Consider the following 20,168-nt stretch of genomic DNA (forward strand, 5'->3'; position numbering starts at 1 on the left):
AGCTAGAGCCTGGAGGCAATTAGTCGAGCCTAACACAGATACTGGAAGCAGGGGGACAACGCTCGTCTGGTTCACTCTAAAGTTTAAAAACATGTCCAACAGCATCTCTAAAGCTTAGTTATAGTATATCAGTTTTTAGGTCCTCATTTAAATAGAAATGTTAACATTTTTATATTATATGGGGTGTTTATGAATTTCAACAAGTACAATGACTTTCTTGAGTCTGTGTCACGGAGATGCGCACGTCAGCCTGATCAGGCTAAGACTGTTCTGCCACTTGGTTTTCATTCAATCCTGAGAGACTCAGGTCTAGGACCAGGCCAGGAAAGACAGACTTAAAGCACATGCTGAAACACTGATGTATTCTACTGTCCTAATCATACTCCTCCTCCTCTTTTTATTCCAGGAGGGGCCAGGTCAGTGGTTGACCCTGGACTCCAATGTGATCATGGCTGAGAATGAGATCTGTGGAACCAAAGACCCGACCTTTCACAGGCTGCTGCTCGACACCCGCTTTGAACTGCCACTAGGTTTGATCTTTGATAGTTCCATTTATTCTGCCTTGTTCTGTATAATTTCTCTTTGTGTTCAATTTTTTTTTCATATGCCAACAACAAGAGAGAACAGTTACTGACGCGTACTGCTACTACTGTATTAGGGACCTGTAGTAGACAAGTAGTATGGTATTAATACAGTGATTCCCAACCTTTATTGACTCATGACCCCATTTTGACATCACACATTTCTGGCGACCCCGCAATCACATGATCATGGCTGTCAATCAAGATGCGCCAGCTCAGATATTTTTATACTGCATTTTATTTGAACTCGATTTATATTCGAGACAGTGAAAGTATAGAATGCAGCTGGTTAAGATTGTGTGTGGTGTTTTTGATCATAATATTTTTTATATTTTTATCAGTAATTTTTTTAGGGGTGCACCGAATGGCATTTTTTGGCCGAAGCCGAATACCGAATAAAATCAAAACGCTTGGCCGAATAACCGAATAATACCGAATACCGAAAGTGGTTATAAATTTTAAATAAAATATTTTTTTAAACTTAATTTTCAAAGAAAGTAAATGTTTATTGACTATTCTGACAGTTTTTGAATATTCCAGCTGTTGCTCATCAAAAAAGCACAACAAGTTTAAAGTTTTTCATTTAGGCCTATATCAGCCCATTGTGAGTGCTGAAAGATCTATGCAAGTACATTCCAAAAAAACCCAAGTGTCTTTTAAAACAGTGGTTCCTAACCTTTCTTGGTCAGATTTTTTTAATTCATCAATTAGGCTACTAGACATTTCAGGCGACCTCATTTGAATTTCAGGCGACCCCACGTGGGGACCCGACCCCAAGGTTGGGAAACTCTGTTTTAAAAGCTGTCGACCACGGACGGAGTGGGCGACATGCTGGGACGAGGAGCTTTCGTTTTAACTGCTGCAGCCGTCTCTCCCTTTCGTAGCCTACTCAGCATGCTGTTCAGTGTGTTTGGTTTTTAAATGATTCATTAAAAGGCGCGTTCCTACAGGACCGGTCCCCTCACTCAGTCCTCTCAGTGGCCGTGTCTCCGCTGCAGACAGAACGCACCGGTGCACGCGGTCGCTGTGCAGCTTTCCCCCCACTGCTCTTGTTGCTATTGTTTTTCCAGCAGTAGGAGTCACTTACTAATAAAGCTGGGGTTTAAGCTGCCGTTTCGATCGTTGCGCAATTGCGTATTTATCAGACTTTTTTTTTTTTTTTTTTAATATTCGGCCTTGCTTCGCGCTCATTCCACCGAAGGCCGAATGTTGTTTTTTTTTGCAATATTCGGCCAAATATATTCGGTTACCGAATATTCGGTGCATCCCTAAATTTTTTTAATCAATTCTTAGACATTTCAGGCGACCCCGTGTGGGGTCCCGACCCCAAGGTTGAATAACACTGTATTAATACATTAGCACAAGCAGTACTACCAATATTGCTACGGATATCAGGCCCATGACCTACGTAGGACTCTATGACAGCACTGTAGCGGTGTGGGTACAGGTGTGGAAAAAACACACTTTCCTCCACACTCAAACACACCATTGTCCTAGAAAAAGAGATTCATAATGTTCAATATTTGATTTGCAGAGCAGCGTTTGAAGTGTTTGTTTGTTGTGTGCTGCAGACATTCCAGAGGAAGAGGCCAGATACTGGGCCAAGAAGCTTGAACAACTTAATGCCATGAGAGATCAAGATGTAAGAACTTCATTCTCTGCCATTCTCCCCATCACTCCCTTTGCACCATCATTATTTATTTCTTGATCTATTTGTCCCTTCCTCTTAACAGTATTGTCTTTCATACTTTCATACCCGTTTTCCTCCACTTCTGTTCCATTTGCCTTACACTACATACACATTCAGTTACCACCATCAATATGTTCACCCCAGATTTCATTTTTCTTATCTTTTGAGATGTCTATTAATGTTTTCTTCCCCCTCAGTATGCCTATCAAGAGGAACAGGAGCAACCACTACATGCGCCATCCACACAGTGCTGTGAGTCTCTTCTCCTGCAGCCACCTCCTCCTGAGCTGTCCCCTGCTGTGTCCTTTTCATGCCTCCAGTTTTGCCTCTCCCCTCTTCCCCCTGCTCCGTCACCCTGACTTACTGAGAACAGGACTAGACAGGAGGTAGAAATGAGGCTGATAGATGAGTCTAAGGATGGGTGGAGAGGGAGGGATGGGGAAAGCTGATGTGACGAATCAAGCATGCAGGCCTGCCTGAGCACTAAAATGACTTATAGGTGCTAGATGTGTAATGAATGTGAGCTGACAAGCACTGGGTTGTCAGACGCACGCCAACCTGTCCGTCTGCCTAACGATGATGACACAGGGAGCCAGTGGATAAGTGTGTATGGTATAACTCTGTGGACAGTAGAAGTTGATGGTAAAACGTTTGTGTGTGTGTCTGTGTGCGTGCAGAGATGATGCTGCATGTCAGTGTTTCTTGTTCTTGGTTACTTAGCAGCATTTAAACAAAAGCTGGTTTCCATCTAAGCTTCTCTAAAGACCTTGGGCTTTTCTTTACACTCACACACGTATACACTGATTTACTTCACTTATGAGCTAACTACACACAACTATACATCTTAAAATAATTATTTCTCAGGGTAACATATCTCTACATGTTTGTTTACGCAGCTTTGTGGGCTGGTGGCGTGTTTAATTTCGTAGCCCAAAGCTAATTTGGTTTTCCAAACCCTTTATCTCCTTGCAGGTAATTGGAGTCTGTGGGGAGATCAGCAAAGTAAGTTTCTCTCATGCGCCTCTGCTAATGACTCTGAGTAATTCTGTATTTATTGTCCACATCTCCCTTAATGTAATGATCTTTTCCAGTTTTTCTCCAGAAACCATTTACTGCCATGAAAATATATTTTTTTCCTCTCCACACGTCCTCTGTGAACTTCCTCTCTGCTTGCACCCATGTTTTAATGATGGATTCTGAAGTCAGGCTGTAAGAGTGAAATCGAATTAAGTCACAGTAAAAGAAATTTGTGCAGTGTTTGTTGAAGATATATTAGGGAGCATCTTCCGCCTATGACCAGTCCAGAATCACAGAGTATTATTTTCCATCTTATTCTTCCATGTGCAGTGAAATGTTCCCGCCACCTTTGTGTGTTTAAAATATGAAAAACATTAGAATTATTTTCAGATAGTGTGTAACAAAATTCTGTGCGTCATTCTTGTCTCGCCCCCTCATCTTGTCCGATGTCCCGCTGTGTTTGTGTGAACAGACGACGACCCAGACAGCGCTGTGGACGACAGGGACAGTGACTACCGCAGCGAGACCAGCAACAGCATCCCGCCTCCCTACTACACCACCTCTCAGCCCAACGCTTCCATGCACCAGTATCCCATGAGGCACCAGAACTACAGACACTACAATGATGACATCAATGAGCTGGACTATGACCACAGAGCCATGAGGTAACACACACACAACAGCCCCAACGTAGAGTGTTTTCTTTTCTTTCTTTTTTTTTTGAGTCTAACTGCTGATGTGATGTGTGCCCATGAGATTACCACGGTGAGGTTGACAAAATGTATCTGCAAAGAGGGAGAAAGGATGTTTAATGATGAGAATGTAGTATCACGCTCCCCATCGTAAACAAAATATTCCTGTGTGGATAAATCCATTCGGGGTCCAGCATATGGCCCTGAGACAGCTGAGCCCCTGCGGCCTTGTTTTGTTTCACTGTGTTGTACATGGTAACATGTCCCACTGTGCTCTCCTCCTCTAGAGAATAACCCTGGCCTCAGTGTATACAAGCATGCTGGGGCACACACACTTCTTGTATACAGGTCACGTATGAAGCGGGCCTTTGCGGTTTTCTTTTTCTGTGCGAATGCGTGTGTGTGTGTGTGTGTGTGCGTGCCTGCATCTTCGTGGGCATGTTGAGTGTGTGAGCATCAGAAACCCCATGTGATCTCTTCTGCACTAACTTGTGCAGAAAATGAATGCATTTCTCTGGTCATCACAGTATTTTCTGACAATCTGTGGACAATGTATTATTTGTTTGAAGGTGGCAGATGATCAAACTCGTGCATTGCCCTGACACATAAAGTTTGACCTTTAGATGGGTAAATGAAACTGCTCAACCTCAGTGAGAGGACTTTGTGCAGAAGCTTAAAGGATGGGTCTGCAATTTTTCAAGGCTGTCTTAAAACAATAGTCAGGTGTGTACAGGAACAAATCTCTTCCTAATGCACTTAACAATAACAAATAACAACAGACTGTGTTTCCTTGTTACATTACAGCGGGGCCATTGTATAGGGGAGTAAGGTGATGATAATTCTAGGGGCCCAACACCGAGTAGGGCCCACAAAACCCCCCAGTAGTCTAATCTTTGTATGACTGAATTATTCTGCATTAGACCCTGACTAATACTCATAGTAATGCTGCATTAGCATCAAAACAAAGTAGGCTAAATAAAAAATGGAAAAGTCTAAGAAAAAAAGTGGAAAAGTCAGGGGCCCACTTTAGTATTCTTTCAGGGGGCCCATAATTCCTAGCAACGGCCCTGATTACAGTCACACAAAAACCTACATTTTACATAAAAACAACTAGATCTTGAATATCCCCACTTGATTTGACCCCGTCAGGCTGCTGAATGCTCATATTAGCTTTTCCTTTCACTTCTATTGGAATCGCATTAAGAAGAGATCTCTGCAGTGTGAACAGGAATACTGATGAAACTGACTATCTTTATAAGACCGACCTGAAAAACTGTGAAGCTGTCTTTTAAACAGGCGGTGCAGACGCTCAGTTTGGTTAGAGCTTTCTTTGAAAGATTTGCACTGAGCTGTACTGATGCTCCTCTCCCACCTCTTCCCTCCTCCCTACCTCCCTTCCTGCTCCTCTTACCAGACGCTATGATAGTTTAGACTCGGCCACCAACGGGCGCAGCGATATCGACTCAGGCTCAGGGTCGAGCCGGCGCACCAGTCGTCAGTATTCTCTAGACAGTAGGCATTCACTGTCCGATAGGTGGGTCTCTGTACCTCCTCTCCAAATCCTCCTCCTCTTCTTCCTCCTGCTCCGGCCTGTGACTCCGTCTCGCTGTGACGTCAGTGGTGGACTTGTCCCGTCCTCCTCGCTCGCTGTGCTTGCATGCATGCGCTCTTACCCTGTCTCTGTATATGTATATATTCTATATTTTTTTAAACTAGAAAACTACTGGTCCTGCATCTATCTTTACTGTGCTCCCGGTGAAGAATCACAAATCAGTATCACCAATAATATATCATGCTCATCTTCTCCATTTATTAAACCCTCATAAGTTCTGTGCAATTTTTGTTTTACTTATGTGTGTGGGTGGGTGATTGACAAGATGTGTGTGTGTACATTGTTGCATAACAGTCAGAAACTGAGAGGTTAATTGTTGGTTGGAATTGGCGGAGAAGCCTGAATGTGTGTGTGTGTAACTGTCATCGTGGCAGCCTGTTATTACAGCCTCATCCTGTATGTGAGACTTTAAGGAGAGCCCTGTCGTACTCTGGGTGTCCCATACTTGGTAATTATACACATTTAATTTCCACCTGTGAGACAGCAGAAGGCCATCAGCCCAGTAATGGGGCCCTGGCAGAGAAGCCAAGATGGATTGTATTCATTTTCATCTTTATTACAACTGTCTTTTTCTTTTCTTCTTTGCTGAGGAAGTAGACAGACAAGTGTTTAGCCTTAAGCATCATACAAGCATTTTTCACTGTCTGTGTGAGTCCGTGTGTTGGACCAGATTGTGAGATAGGTGATGAATAGAAAAGGACAGGGGCGATGTAATTGAGTGCTTAGGTGTCCATTCTTCCATTCTTGTGCTGCATTCCCTATGGCTCACAGCCCAAAGCCATTATATAGTTCTCTGCTTTACTGCTCCTGCACTATGCATTATTGAACCAGGATGACTGTAATCAATAGAAACAAAGCAATAAAGTGTGAGCGCATGTCTGTGTGTGAAATTGTTTTCGTATGTGTCTCAAATCTCTCCCTGACTCATGGTCCGTCTCAGTGTCTAATAGCTTCATTCATCATCGTGAATAAATATTATTCACTTATTTATCTACAGAAAGAGATGGTTTTTCTTCTGCCAGGCTAATAAATTACCCTCAATCTCTCCAGGTTCACTCTCTTTCATTTGAATAGGCCTATTCAGATTTTTTAAAACTGTTTTTTTTTTTTCATATCATGTGCTTTTGTATGGTGTGTGTTTCTGTATTAATTTCGGAGTGAACTAGTATCCATAGTAACCCTCCCCATGACTAAAACATGATTCCCCCTGCAGTTATATAGATGCATCACTAGTCTGAGCCCCTGCTCTAAGTTTCCTGATTGGTTGGTTTAAAGCTGCTCCTCTTTTCCTATTGGTTAGCTGTTTCCCTCCCTGGCCCCAACACAAGTTCCTTAAGTGTCACTGTGACCAAACTCCTTATCCAACAACTCTGGGAAGTCCTCTAGTTTACTTTCCAACCTGTGTGGGTGTGTTTATGTAACATGTGTCTGTATCTCCCCCTCCCTGTAGTCCCACGGACAGCCGCTACGCCTCGTCAGGTGAGCTAAGTCGAGGCAGCTCTCAGCTCAGCGAGGAGTTTGTCCCCGAGGACGGCGAGAGCTTGAGAGGTTCAGAGTTCTATGACGAAAACGACTCCTACCACTCCTGCCACTCCTCCGTCAGCTACGGCAAGGAGGACTCTCCGGGCTGGGACGGCGAAGACCCCCAAGGCGTCTACAGCGACGAGGGAGGCTACCTGAAAGACGGAGGGGAGGAGGGGGCGCTGTACGACGAGGACGAGGGAGGGATGTACGCCGAGGAAGGAGAGTACAACTACGGAGACGAGGAGGAGATGCCATATGAGGAAGATGAAGACATGTACCCACTTGACGGCACGCTCAGCGAAGACCAGGAGCCGCCCTACACCCCCACACCCACAAGCACCGCCCCCACCCTGATGCCGCCCTCTGAGGGTCTGTCCAGCGCCAGGCCGCCGCTGGAGAAGCAGCCATCGCTGCATCAGCAGCAGCAGCAGCAGCAGCAGCGTCCGGCTGCCGATCAGCTCCAGCCCCCGTCCACAGCTCCTGGTCTGCCTCCAGTCTCACAGGACAGCCTCTTGCCCCCTTTCACTTCAGACCCCACCAAACCAAGCTTTGCACTCTCACAGCAAGATATGTCTGCTACCACCACCGCCACCACAACAACAACAACATCATCATCCATCCCTGCAGCTCCATCACAGGTTCCAGCTCCAGACTCCAAACCCCTGGAGCCTGAGCTCAGACTTGAGGAGGAACCTCTGCCCTCGGAGCAGCCCCCAGCCTCAGAGAGCGCCCCCCCAGCTCCTGTGGAGAAAACAGAGGAGCCCCCCGTCCCAAGGTGAACAGTGCTCATGCTCATAAGATAAGATAAGATATACTTCATTGTCCCAGAGGGAAATTCATTGTGGGCAGAAGTGCAGGTAGACTGTATCGTCAAACAGGACAAGACCACATCACAAAACAACACATGGTAACACACAACAGCCACATGACAACATCACAGTACAAGCACATGACAACGATAGAACACCAATCGTACGATGATATACAGTAGCAGCGAAAAGTAAGAAGGATAGACAGCACCAAATAGGCAATAATAAAACTATTGCACAACCCCGATCCTACTAAAATATGCAAGAACAACACAGAATACAAGAGTAGGAGCAGACAATTTGATAAACAGTGCTATAGTAAAAATGAGGCCCTCTATTAATAAGTAAGTATAAAATAAATAGATAAGTAACTCAGCTTTACAGTGGAAAAAATGACAAATAACTGTCTGTCACACACTGTCATCACTGATATAACCAGTAACAGGAAGCACGTATAATATATATACACAACTGACAGGTAATTATCCAAAAGAAGGCACCAACACCAATGACAGGGTAGAGATTTGAATAGAATATTATCATTTTAATAGAATACCCAGTAATGATATTGTGGATCAGATGATCAATATAATGGGCCGAGACATTTTGATATTAAGTCAGGTATAAGTGAAGCCCCAAAAGTACTTAAACACTAGTAGTTCCCCTTCAGTGTGTTTGCTAATATGATTCCATGACATTTTAAAACACTGTCCTTTTAATACATTAGCAGTAGAGCAAATACTGCCATATAAGTTAGTAATTTTAAATAAATGTTCAATCATTCAATCATTCTTCTAGCTTCCCAAAGAGAGAGATGATGGAACCTGGTCCTGCCAGAGCCAAGGCCAACTGGCTTCGACTTTTCAGCAGAGTGCGACTACAACTGCAAGAGGTATGGCCTTGCGTGTTTCTTTCTTTGTGTGTGCATTTACATGTGTGTGTGTGTGTGTGTGCCAGGTGAATGTTTGTGCTCATAACTGTGGAAAAAACAGTTTGTGACAGTTGAGGTTCCTGTCACTATGCCTCCAATTGATCATGTGCCCTGGCTACTTGGCCAAGGGGATGTCCCTTTGGGTGACTGGCAAGCGCGCATGACTCTTGCCCGGGAGGTGTGGGTTCAATCCCCGCCCGGGCCCTCTTCACCTTGCCACAAGTTGTTGCTCAGCTTTGATTCATACATCTACTGTTTGAGCTCACTGACTTGTTGCATCAGCTCCTGCATGTCCTACTGTTACAGTGAGCTTTTTTTCCCCCAGCTTTTTGCCGACTTGTTCGTCTTTTTTTCCCCCCAGCTTTTGGTTATTGCTGTGTATTAAAAAATGTATTGTCTTGTGTTTATTTAATAGTTTTTGTTTACCCCTTGTATTGTTTTTTGCCATTTCATTATTTTCTTTTCAGTTGTTTGCCATCCTCGTAGCGATTTGCATGTAGTCCGTTCTGATTACCCGTGGCTGGAGCCGACTCTCAGGTGGGTGTGGTCAATAGTGTGTTAATCAGTCTAATTGATATTTTTATGTATCCTCGCGCAGCTCATAGATAATTTATGGAGAGACAAGCAACACATAGGAAGCTGCTGTAAGCCTGCTAAGTGTCATTTTCAAAGCCAGGCGTTTCTACCAATCATGACTCTTTCTGTGCGTCGGTGTGACGTGAGCATCAGTGCTGTTTTGTTCTCGTGGCAGGCAGGCAGACAAAGAACGTGTCTTTCTATAATAGAGCAGATAGAATTAGAAGAATGATAACACGGATAGCCATCTGGCTGTAATCTACTTTTACTATGATCCTCCAACACAGAGAAGCCACTGCTGATGTCAGTAGTCACCACACTCAATAAGAAAGACACAACTCAGCCCCTTTCTATCTCCCACTTGTACCGCTGTTGTATTATTCATTTGTGACTTCTGGGAACACTTTCAGTTATTGTGGCAACAGCTACTGGTGAAACTTGCCATGAAATATTGTCATCGTTTTTTTTCCAGGAACACCATGCGATAGCTCTTGATTTAGTTTTTCTTAGTATAACGCACAAAAATGAGTACAAGTAGGCCTACAGTGAAATGCTCTGCTTCCAGTCACGGCTCTAATGGCACCCTGCTCGCCTTCCTTTCTCATCTCATCTCTCTCTCCACAGGCCCGAGGAGAAAGTGTCGGCATCGCCTCTCTGCTTTTATCAGCGGGGTAAGTAACCATGACGCTGTTGCTACTACGGTCATTGAAAATCTATAACTTACCAACCCGAGGCCAAGCCCACGGCCTTAATGTCTAATTGAGTTGTTGTGTCCAGGGCTCCACTTCAAAATAAGGGAGGCTGAGTCCTGTTACATGTTGTGTTTTGTCCCCAGGATGGGTGGCGCTCTGTATAGCATCGACAGCATGCCAGACCTCAGGAAGAGGAAAGCCATGCCTCTGGTCAGAGATCTGGTGAGCTTCTGTGCTAATCACTTTATATTCCCTGACTTAACTGTCTCACATCTGGCCGGTCCATCTATCACTCAGCTCAGCTACATATTGAAGATACTCCTGCTCTCTTTACCTTCTGACTTTCTACTTTCTCTTTTTTTGCTTTAACTTTCTATTGTTCTTCTCAGATTTCCTCCTACACTTTCCTTCTCTTCCTCTTTGTCTTTTAGCCTACTGCACCACATCCACAGACAACACAACGAGTTCCTTGCTTTTACAGTGTGGCAGGTCAAACCTCAGGGTTCAGGGGCCACCACTGACTGATACTGATGCGTCATATAACAGACGCTGTCATATAACAGACCTTTTCACAACCCCACCCTGCCATCGTTCCCATGTCTGCTCAGCTCGTTAGTGACACAACTGCGAAAAATTTAAATCCTGTTCCTCACGTGGACCAGCCACCTTGTTTGACTATCTTATCATTTTCTACATCCATCAAAATCACACAAGGCTCAGAGTCTACTAGCAAGTATAGGCTAGGTATAAACACATTAAGCTCAGGATATGCATGGAAGCACACAGCATCTGTGCCATTTCCCTCTTTCCAGAAAGACTAATGACAGGAACCCTGAGGAATACTTTGGCATTTGGAAATGCACTTGTTCTTTTTTGGACAAGAAAATTGTTTATGAAGCTCCATCCAGCAGCTGGTTAGCTAAGCATCAAGTAAAGCAAAGCATAAAGACTCAACATGTAATGGTTATGTTTCAGTATTTGTATATAATAAACACATGGAATGAAATGTAGTGAGTTTTAGAAGTAGTGGTGGATGGATTTTATTACCCTCAGACATCACCAGGCTTGGCGTCAACCCCTGTTTGTAGTATTTTTGTAGTCGAGAGTGTCTTAAATCTTCTCATCTAACTCTTGGCAAGAAAACAAATAAGCTAAGAGAGGGTAGACTGGAAAAGGGCAGCAATTTTCATTCTCCTCTCTTCACTCTTTATATCAACTGCCAGGTAAAGCTCAGTGGTGCCGCTCTGGTAAACACACCAGATCCCCCCGTTACCCTACATTATCTCGGATGACTGTCTTCATTAATAAATCCTGCTGTCACACAGTTAACAGCAAGTGCACACTGGCAGACAGTTACAAGCAGGTGCTCCTATGTTTCTCTCCCTCTCGATCACACAGACACACACTGACAACGTGTCAGAGTGTCTCAGGTAATTGATCGCACAGGGTGGGGTCCTGAGCAGCGATCACAGGCTATTTCATTCAGACATCAGATACTCAAGTCTGGTTGCAGCTGTGGGAGCCTCGCCCTTCAAGTCTCCACATCCGACTGCAGACTCTTGTTTAATCACAAAGCAAATGCTGAATGAGTGCATCAGAATATCAACATCTCTTTTGTAATTTTAACTCTCCGTGGTATTTCCCGTCTATTTCTTGCCTTTGTCTCATATTGAATCTCTCCCTTTTTTCTCTCCTCTTCACTTCATTGCCAAAGGCTATGGTGAGTAATGCTGATGTTCTAAAAACACTCATATTATGACAGTTTAATCGTTTTCTGGTCTCACCAGCACGCTGGTCACTTTTAGAAAAAAGAAGCACTTTAAATTTTTCAGATGCCATCTCCAGCTTGGTGTAACTATTCAGGAAAACATTGGCAGGCAGACTGTAATAATAAACACAGCCTCATAGGTTGCACTAAGATTTGTAAACTGAGAGAAAAGACCCCCCCCTCTCTCCTCTGTCACAACAGTCTTTGGTTCAGAACTCCAGGAAAGCCGGCATCACCTCGGCCCTGACGTCCAGCACGCTGCATAATGAAGAACTGGTCAGTGCTCTCTTATACCATTAAAGGGAAATATTTCACATATTGCTACAAGGCTCCTCTGACCCCACACTATCGCTCCTCTGTGCCCCTGTAGAAGAGTCATGTGTATAAGAAGACCCTCCAGGCGCTCATATACCCCATCTCCTGCACCACCCCGCATAACTTTGAGGTGTGGACCGCCACCACCCCCACCTACTGCTACGAGTGTGAGGGACTGCTGTGGGGGATCGCTCGCCAGGGCATGCGCTGTACCGAGTGCGGAGTCAAGTGCCACGAAAAGTGCCAAGATCTACTTAATGCTGACTGTCTGCAAAGTAAGAGAAAACGCCGGAAAACATTATCCCCATCTTATCCCCTAAAGCACTGAATGAGAGACTGGATTAAGAATATGGTATGGTAATTTAAATTTAGCAATCCAGTGTGTGTTTATCGTCATGACTCTAGACACCGAGGATAAATGAGGCTCTATACTGTGTAAAAGGAGGCGTGTGCTTCTGTTCTTATGTAAATTATTGTTTTCATTTTCTGTTTTGTTAAGGTCAGTTTATATATTGTTAAAAGGAGATTTTAGCTTGAAGAGTCATGTCTTTTCCTTCCTTCTTCTCTCACTCCTCCTTTTCCTGTTTTGCTTGTTTTCTTGAGAGGATATTAAAAGCCCTTTATCTTTTGTTGTCATCCACCTCTCTTTTCTATCTTCTTTTTACTCAGCATTTTATAGCTCCGCAAATGTGTCCGCCTCTCATTCACGAAATATAACCATTTGTCATCACCTCCACAGTCTTCTTCTCCGCTTTGAATTAAATCTCCCATTTTCAAATCCTTTTTTTATTAGACGCAGAATGCTATCCTTTGTTATTATCGTAATTAATAACTGAGTAGGAACTTAACGCAATAGAGTTCTCGTAGCAAATCAATTCTCAATGCTTTTACATATCTGATCCTTTTCTTATTTGTCCCACTAACCAGGGGCGGCAGAGAAGAGCTCAAAACACGGTGCAGAGGACCGAACCCAGAACATCATAATGGTTCTCAAGGACCGCATGAAGATCCGCGAGAGGAACAAACCGGAGATCTTTGAACTCATTCAGGAAGTGTTCGCCATCCTCAAGGCCACTCACGTCACCCATATGAAGCAGATCAAACAGAGCGTGCTCGATGGCACCTCCAAATGGTCGGCCAAGATCAGCATCACAGGTGAGAGGGGAAGTACAGTACAGTAGCTTTGAAGGGAGCTGGCCAACAATGTCAACATCAAAGTCAGTGGAGCCAACACACGTCAGGTGTTTGTGTCTATAAAAAGAGACAAGCTGCCGTTTGCATGAAGAGAGCACAGGTGGCGTTTGTGGGGCAATAGAGCACAAGGTCAGATGAGTTAAGAGGCATCTGTTTGTATCCAAACAAACATCCACTCACAGTGTGTCTGACCAGCTTGGCCTTTTTTTCTCCCTCCTGTCAGTGTTGTGCGCCCAGGGTCTACAAGCCAAGGATAAAACTGGTTCCAGTGATCCTTATGTCACCGTCCAGGTGGGAAAGACCAAGAAAAGGACCAAGACCATATACGGGAACCTCAACCCTGTATGGGAGGAAACTTTTAATTTGTGAGTAAAGACCTCCTGAAAACAATATTATTCTGTTGACCGGTTGATATGTTGGACATTTTCTCCACTTAAAGGGATAGTTCACCCAAAATTCAAATTGCACTCATTATCTACTCACCCTCATGTGGACTAAGGGCTGGGAGAATTTCCAGGGTCCTCCGTGGCTTCTCTGAGTTACAGGGGGTCTGGCGTAGCAGTGCATGTCCATATAACGGTTGCAATTGGATACCACTTTTCTTCGCAACAAAAAGACACACCAAAAAACATCCAAATACCTCCATGCTGCTCATATGTAATGTCTGTCTTGTATTGAAGCCCCCAAACAAGCTTGAAAAATAGACTTTTTCGGAACAATTTCGCATTTCGGAGCTTCAATACAAAACGGACATTACATACGAGCAGCATGGAGGTATTTGGATGTTTTTTGGTGTGTCTTTTTGTTACGAAGACAGTTGGTATCCATATGCAACCATTATATGGACATGCACTGCTACGCCAAGACCCCCTGTAACTCAGAGAAGCCACGGAGGACTCTGAAACTTCTCCCAGTAGTTAGAGCAATTTAGCAGGATACTCCGACCATCTGTGAAAAAATTTATTACCAATAGCTTTCTTTACCATTGTGTTCCTGTAGGTGTCTAGTAACAGCTCTCAATTTATTTATTTCCAAATCCATTGGGAAAATTCTGGAGAGTCAATCAAAGTTAAGGTGCCCAGAGGGCTCGGGTGATAAAAAAGAAAAAAAAAGAAAATTCTAATTTAAGCGTGTCAGATGTCTAACTAGGGGTTTTAAGGGGTGCTGAGTTCATTTCAACCATTAGTTTTGAGTAAAAATGTTTCCCTGACCATATATTATTGGTATATTTGAGTTATAGTGTATGGCAAAGGGTATAGTAAAAGTCATTGTTGAACAGATTCTAGCCTATTCTAAATCTAAAGATTCCATTCTAAAAATAAATAAATAAATAAATAAAATGAAAATAAAAAAGAAGAAAGAAATACAAAATACTTCAGAAGAGTACACTAGTTAGAAAAAAAAAAAAACACAAATAGTGGGAACATACCGCACACTAGACTGGGTTATGAGGATCTTTAGTTTATTTCAGAGCAACGCGTTACGCTTGTGGCTTCAGGCTCATGCTGAGACCAGGAAGTCAGGGGATTTTTAAAGGAAATGGTACTCAATCAATTTACATAAGTAATTGAACAAGGTGAAAACATATTTAACAATCAAACATCAATGGCTGGGGAGTACCATAGAAATGGATAAAACACATATATTTAAGTGCATTCAGCAGCTTTACAGCAAATTTGAGTACAGGTGTACCTTCAGTGATTCACTTACAGAAAGGCAGTATCTATACACAACAATACAATACAGGTCAAAACAGGTCATATACAAATAGGCAATCTCATCCATCATAACATCAAAAATATATACATACCGAGGATGAACACAGGTGTTAATAGTGAGGATGATATCACACAAGTAGAGCAACAATAGGCAGATCATCTTTCCGTCATTTTCAGTCAGACCAGACCAGTCATACTTCAGAAGAGTGATGACACCAACTGTGCACATGCATGATACCCAGTACATGAGTGTGGTTTCTATGGTCATGATGCCCTCTGGAAGGATTGAGAGGGAGCATTGCATCATGGCAAATATTTTTGGAGAACAAACACGATTTTAAGGTATGATAGTTACCTTTTGACATAATAATAGTTTTTCCTTCTGCTAGCACACGCTTTTATCTAGTAAATTAAGAAATGCATTAATATTCTCTTGTTTATTGCTTAAAAAGAACAACCATTCACCTAGCTAATGTTAGATAACTATCTAGTTAGCAAGCATGAGAGTCATTAGCAAATGTTGATAATGTCCATAGGAGCTAGTTTATGTTGTAATGTAGTGATGAGCTAGAGCTAATTTATGTAGTAATTCAGTTTCAATAGGTACACAACTGTCTTGATCGAGTCCATGGTCCATCATATTGGGGAAAAAATATATAACCAGTGTGATCAATTGAGTTGTGGCAACCTTCTCTACTATAGTAACCTTAGTCTAGTTGTATGGACCACCACAGTCTGTTTTGACAAAAACCATGACACTTGTCTATTTTAGCAGGTACAACATGGAGTTTATGGCTTGAGGTGCTTCATTTGTGATGGTCCTGGGGCTGAGATTCAAAAGCTCTCAAAAGTCACCTCAAAAGGCCATCCTCAGATTTTAGCTTATTCTGAGGGTGTGGACGATGCAGCATTAATCAGAAGACTGCATGAGGACTCTTTGTCTCGGTGCTGTGTCCAACAAACTGTTTTTTAGTCGGTCTTGGTAGAAATTATCAGGTCATGATACAACTCCTGAGCCATGTCTGGATAATAGGTAGACACATATGTGCATGATTAAATTACTCAAAGTCAGATAATTTAATCATGCACATGTTGTACCTGCTAAAATAGACAAGTGTCATGGTTTTTGTCAAAACAGACTGTGGTGGTCCATACAACTAGACTAAGGTTACTATAGTAGAGAAGGTTGCCACAACTCAATTGATCACACTGGTTATATATTTTTTCCCCAATATGATGGACCATGGACTCGATCAAGACAGTTGTGTACCTATTGAAACTGAATTACTACATAAATTAGCTCTAGCTCATCACTACATTACAACATAAACTAGCTCCTATGGACATTATCAACATTTGCTAATGACTCTCATGCTTGCTAACTAGATAGTTATCTAACATTAGCTAGGTGAATGGTTGTTCTTTTTAAGCAATAAACAAGAGAATATTAATGCATTTCTTAATTTACTAGATAAAAGCGTGTGCTAGCAGAAGGAAAAACTATTATTATGTCAAAAGGTAACTATCATACCTTAAAATCGTGTTTGTTCTCCAAAAATATTTGCCATGATGCAATGCTCCCTCTCAATCCTTCCAGAGGGCATCATGACCATAGAAACCACACTCATGTACTGGGTATCATGCATGTGCACAGTTGGTGTCATCACTCTTCTGAAGTATGACTGGTCTGGTCTGACTGAAAATGACGAAAAGATGATCTGCCTATTGTTGCTCTACTTGTGTGATATCATCCTCACTATTAACACCTGTGTTCATCCTCGGTATGTATATATTTTTGATGTTATGATGGATGAGATTGCCTATTTGTATATGACCTGTTTGTATTGTATTGTTGTGTATAGATACTGCCTTTCTGTAAGTGAATCACTGAAGGTACACCTGTACTCAAATTTGCTGTAAAGCTGCTGAATGCACTTAAATATATGTGTTTTATCCATTTCTATGGTACTCCCCAGCCATTGATGTTTGATTGTTAAATATGTTTTCACCTTGTTCAATTACTTATGTAAATTGATTGAGTACCATTTCCTTTAAAACCCCTAGTTAGACATCTCACAACCTTAAATTAGAATTTTCATTTTTTTTCTTTTTTTTGTCACCCGAGCCCTCTGGGCACCTTAACTTTGATTGACTCTCCAGAATTTTCCCAATGGATTTGGAAATAAATAAATTGAGAGCTGTTACTAGACACCTACAGGAACACAATGGTAAAGAAAGCTATTGGTAATACATTTTTTCACAGATGGTCAGAGTATCCTACAGCCCTTAGTCCACATGAGGGTGAGTAGATAATGAGTGAAATTTAAATTTTGGGTGAACTATCCCTTTAATTTGGCCTCAGGTGATCTCCAGATTACTGTTTGCCATTTTTTGTTAAATGAATTACTTAAATTATTGATTAGTTATCTGCGTCGTTGATTATTTATCTATCTGTCTAGTAGACCTTTCAGCTCCAGTTCAGTTCCAGAGATTTTTACACTTTTGTTTACACTTCCATATTTAATGACTCAATGACTTCAACGATAGTGATCCATCTGGGCTTCTTGGCGAACAATCAGTGTAAACTCTCCGCTTCTGTCTGCACAGTGAGTGTCACAACTCCTCAGATCGCATCAAGGTGCGAGTGTGGGATGAGGACGATGACATAAAGTCTCGCGTGAAGCAGAAGTTCAAGCGAGAATCGGATGATTTCCTCGGTCAAACCATCATCGAGGTCCGCACTCTGAGTGGAGAGATGGACGTCTGGTACAATCTTGGTCAGTCCACATCTCCTCTGTTGCTCTAGTTCACTCATCACCTCTCCTATGACTCATTAACTTCAGATTGAGTTTTTTTTTTAGCTGTGCGTCTGGTAACTGTGTTTTGTCTGTCTGGTGCGTCACAGACAAGCGTACGGACAAATCAGCTGTGTCTGGAGCTATCCGCATGCACATTAATGTGGAGATCAAAGGAGAGGAGACAGTCGCCCCGTATCACGTTCAATACACCTGTTTGCATGAGGTAAGTTCAGTGTGTGTGTGTGTGTGTGTGTGTGTGTGTGTGTGTGTGTGATTGTATGTAGAAATACACCTATTCAAAAGTTGTACTCAAATACTATACTGCTGAAAAAAAAGAAAGAACGTGTGTTACATGTAAAACATCAGACCACCCTTTGTTTTGAATACCCAGTTGATTTTACTGCTGATAGGTTCACTCTTAGCAGGTTGGACATTTAAGTAAAACTTCTTTTATAGTAGTGTGTGTGTATGTGTGTGTGTATGTGTATGTGTGTGTGTGTGTGTGTGTGTGTGTGTGTGTGTGTGTGTGTGTGTGTGTGTGTGTGTGTGTGTGTGTGTGTGTGTGCGTGTGTGCATCTACCTCTGTGCCAAGCTGTCCTAATGAGCCATGCCAAACAGTTAATTTACCTGACTGATGTTCGCTTCCATAATGGATCCACTCTAAATTGAACTTAAGTTAATACTCCGTGAAGTTTGCTTTGCTCTGGTAAGGTAAAGACCGCTTCCAACAGCAAAGACATCAGACACATTTCTAGTCTGTGACGCTCTGCGCGGAGAACTTGGTTGATTAATAGTGGACCAATCGCGGCCTTGTACGGAATCATTACCCGGCCCATTACTCAGCAGAGCACATTAGCTGAACCTTAACCGACAAATGACCACTGTTATTGCTGCAGATAAGTGGCCATAAACCACAAAGCCAACTCAGGATGTTTTACAGCAGCATAACTGCTTTATGGCTGAGTAGCCAATACAGCACCTTGCGTTGGCCTCATAATTCAGTTTAATGGCTAATTTAACTAACCCGGCCATTTAACGATGATCAGGTTGAGAGGTTGAACTCTGCTTTGTTTTTGGACAAGTGTATCTTCTATACGTATCCTTTCATGTAATTCTCATCATTTATCATTCATGATGATTTCTCCTCTGTAGAACCTCTTCCACTACGTGACAGACATCCAGAACAACGGCGTGGTGAAGATCCCCGATGCTAAAGGGGACGATGCATGGAAGGTTTACTTTGAGGAGACTCCTCAGGAGATTGTGGATGAGTTTGCCATGCGTTACGGAGTGGAGTCCATCTACCAGGCCATGACGTATGTCGCTGTCAGAAACCTGCTTATTGTCATGCACGGAGCTCTGTGTGAACCGTTAGTGTCCAGTGTTATTTACATATCTGCTCCTCATTCACAGCCACTTTGCCTGCCTGTCATCTAAGTACATGTGCCCAGGTGTGCCTGCGGTGATGAGCACCCTGCTGGCTAACATCAACGCCTACTACGCCCACACAACCCAGGCAACAAACAACGTCTCTGCCTCTGACCGCTTCGCTGCCTCCAACTTTGGGGTGAGTCAGGAAATTCAACAAATTCAAAAAACACAAAACCTATAATTTCAGTGTTCATTTAACACTTATTTATCATCCTATCTGTTTTAATACCCACAGAAAGAACGATTTGTCAAACTTCTTGATCAGTTGCACAACTCTCTGAGGATTGACCTGTCCATGTACCGAGTAAGATCTATCTCCATCTCACTGTTTATACCCATGAGTTGTCTTTTGTACTTCTTCTGTGCATCTCTTTCTCTCTCTGTTTTGTGAGAAACTGTGAATAAAGCAGTCGGATGTGTTAATTAGAGTGACAGCTCCTCTGTAACATGCAAAGACACGTTCGGCAAACACCGCACACCCACACAGTAACAAGTGGAAGGGTTCGATGGCATTGAAAACTGTGTGACTGTGCTGGATACTGCCCATGGACAAAAAACACACACACTGGACAAAGATTGATGTGATATCATCTGTGCTGCTGGCTCACTGTTTTCTTTTTTCTTGGTCTGAATGCAGAACAACTTCCCAGCCAGCAGCCCTGAGAGGCTGCAGGACCTCAAGTCCACAGTGGACCTCCTCACCAGTATCACTTTCTTCAGAATGAAGGTACGGCCCCTTGTTCTTTTTGCTCGTCTGCTCTACCATCATTTAACACAATATGTTCAACAGACATAGTGTGATGAGCCTCAGTGTCTTTTT

The 20,168-nt window shown here is 42.8% G+C and overlaps 1 protein-coding gene across 5 annotated transcripts in view; it reads left to right on the forward strand.

Annotated features, from left to right (window-relative positions):
- Positions 1–20,168, forward strand: part of unc13a (unc-13 homolog A (C. elegans)) — a 49,812-nt gene that overhangs the window by 10,362 nt on the left and 19,282 nt on the right. For 3 of the 5 annotated variants that reach the window (XM_085774033.1, XM_085774034.1, XM_085774035.1), the window contains exons 5-23: positions 407–530; positions 2,153–2,223; positions 2,469–2,523; positions 3,244–3,273; positions 3,761–3,953; positions 7,043–7,891; positions 8,724–8,817; positions 10,057–10,103; positions 10,268–10,346; positions 12,094–12,168; positions 12,263–12,482; positions 13,135–13,362; positions 13,625–13,766; positions 17,727–17,896; positions 18,025–18,140; positions 19,070–19,233; positions 19,331–19,484; positions 19,584–19,652; positions 19,986–20,075. In XM_085774033.1, coding sequence (XP_085630159.1) covers positions 407–530; positions 2,153–2,223; positions 2,469–2,523; positions 3,244–3,273; positions 3,761–3,953; positions 7,043–7,891; positions 8,724–8,817; positions 10,057–10,103; positions 10,268–10,346; positions 12,094–12,168; positions 12,263–12,482; positions 13,135–13,362; positions 13,625–13,766; positions 17,727–17,896; positions 18,025–18,140; positions 19,070–19,233; positions 19,331–19,484; positions 19,584–19,652; positions 19,986–20,075 — 2,970 coding nt within the window. Of the gene's footprint in view, positions 1–406; positions 531–2,152; positions 2,224–2,468; positions 2,524–3,243; positions 3,274–3,760; positions 3,954–5,394; positions 5,515–7,042; positions 7,892–8,723; positions 8,818–10,056; positions 10,104–10,267; positions 10,347–12,093; positions 12,169–12,262; positions 12,483–13,134; positions 13,363–13,624; positions 13,767–17,726; positions 17,897–18,024; positions 18,141–19,069; positions 19,234–19,330; positions 19,485–19,583; positions 19,653–19,985; positions 20,076–20,168 lie in introns of all 5 variants that reach the window. The other 2 variants (XM_085774032.1, XM_085774031.1) reach the window with 1 other exon arrangement.

Source organism: Trachurus japonicus, chromosome 4 (genome assembly GCF_045865225.1).
Source record: "Trachurus japonicus isolate A0001 chromosome 4, Traja_1.0".
Classification (NCBI taxonomy): Eukaryota; Metazoa; Chordata; class Actinopteri; order Carangiformes; family Carangidae; genus Trachurus; species Trachurus japonicus.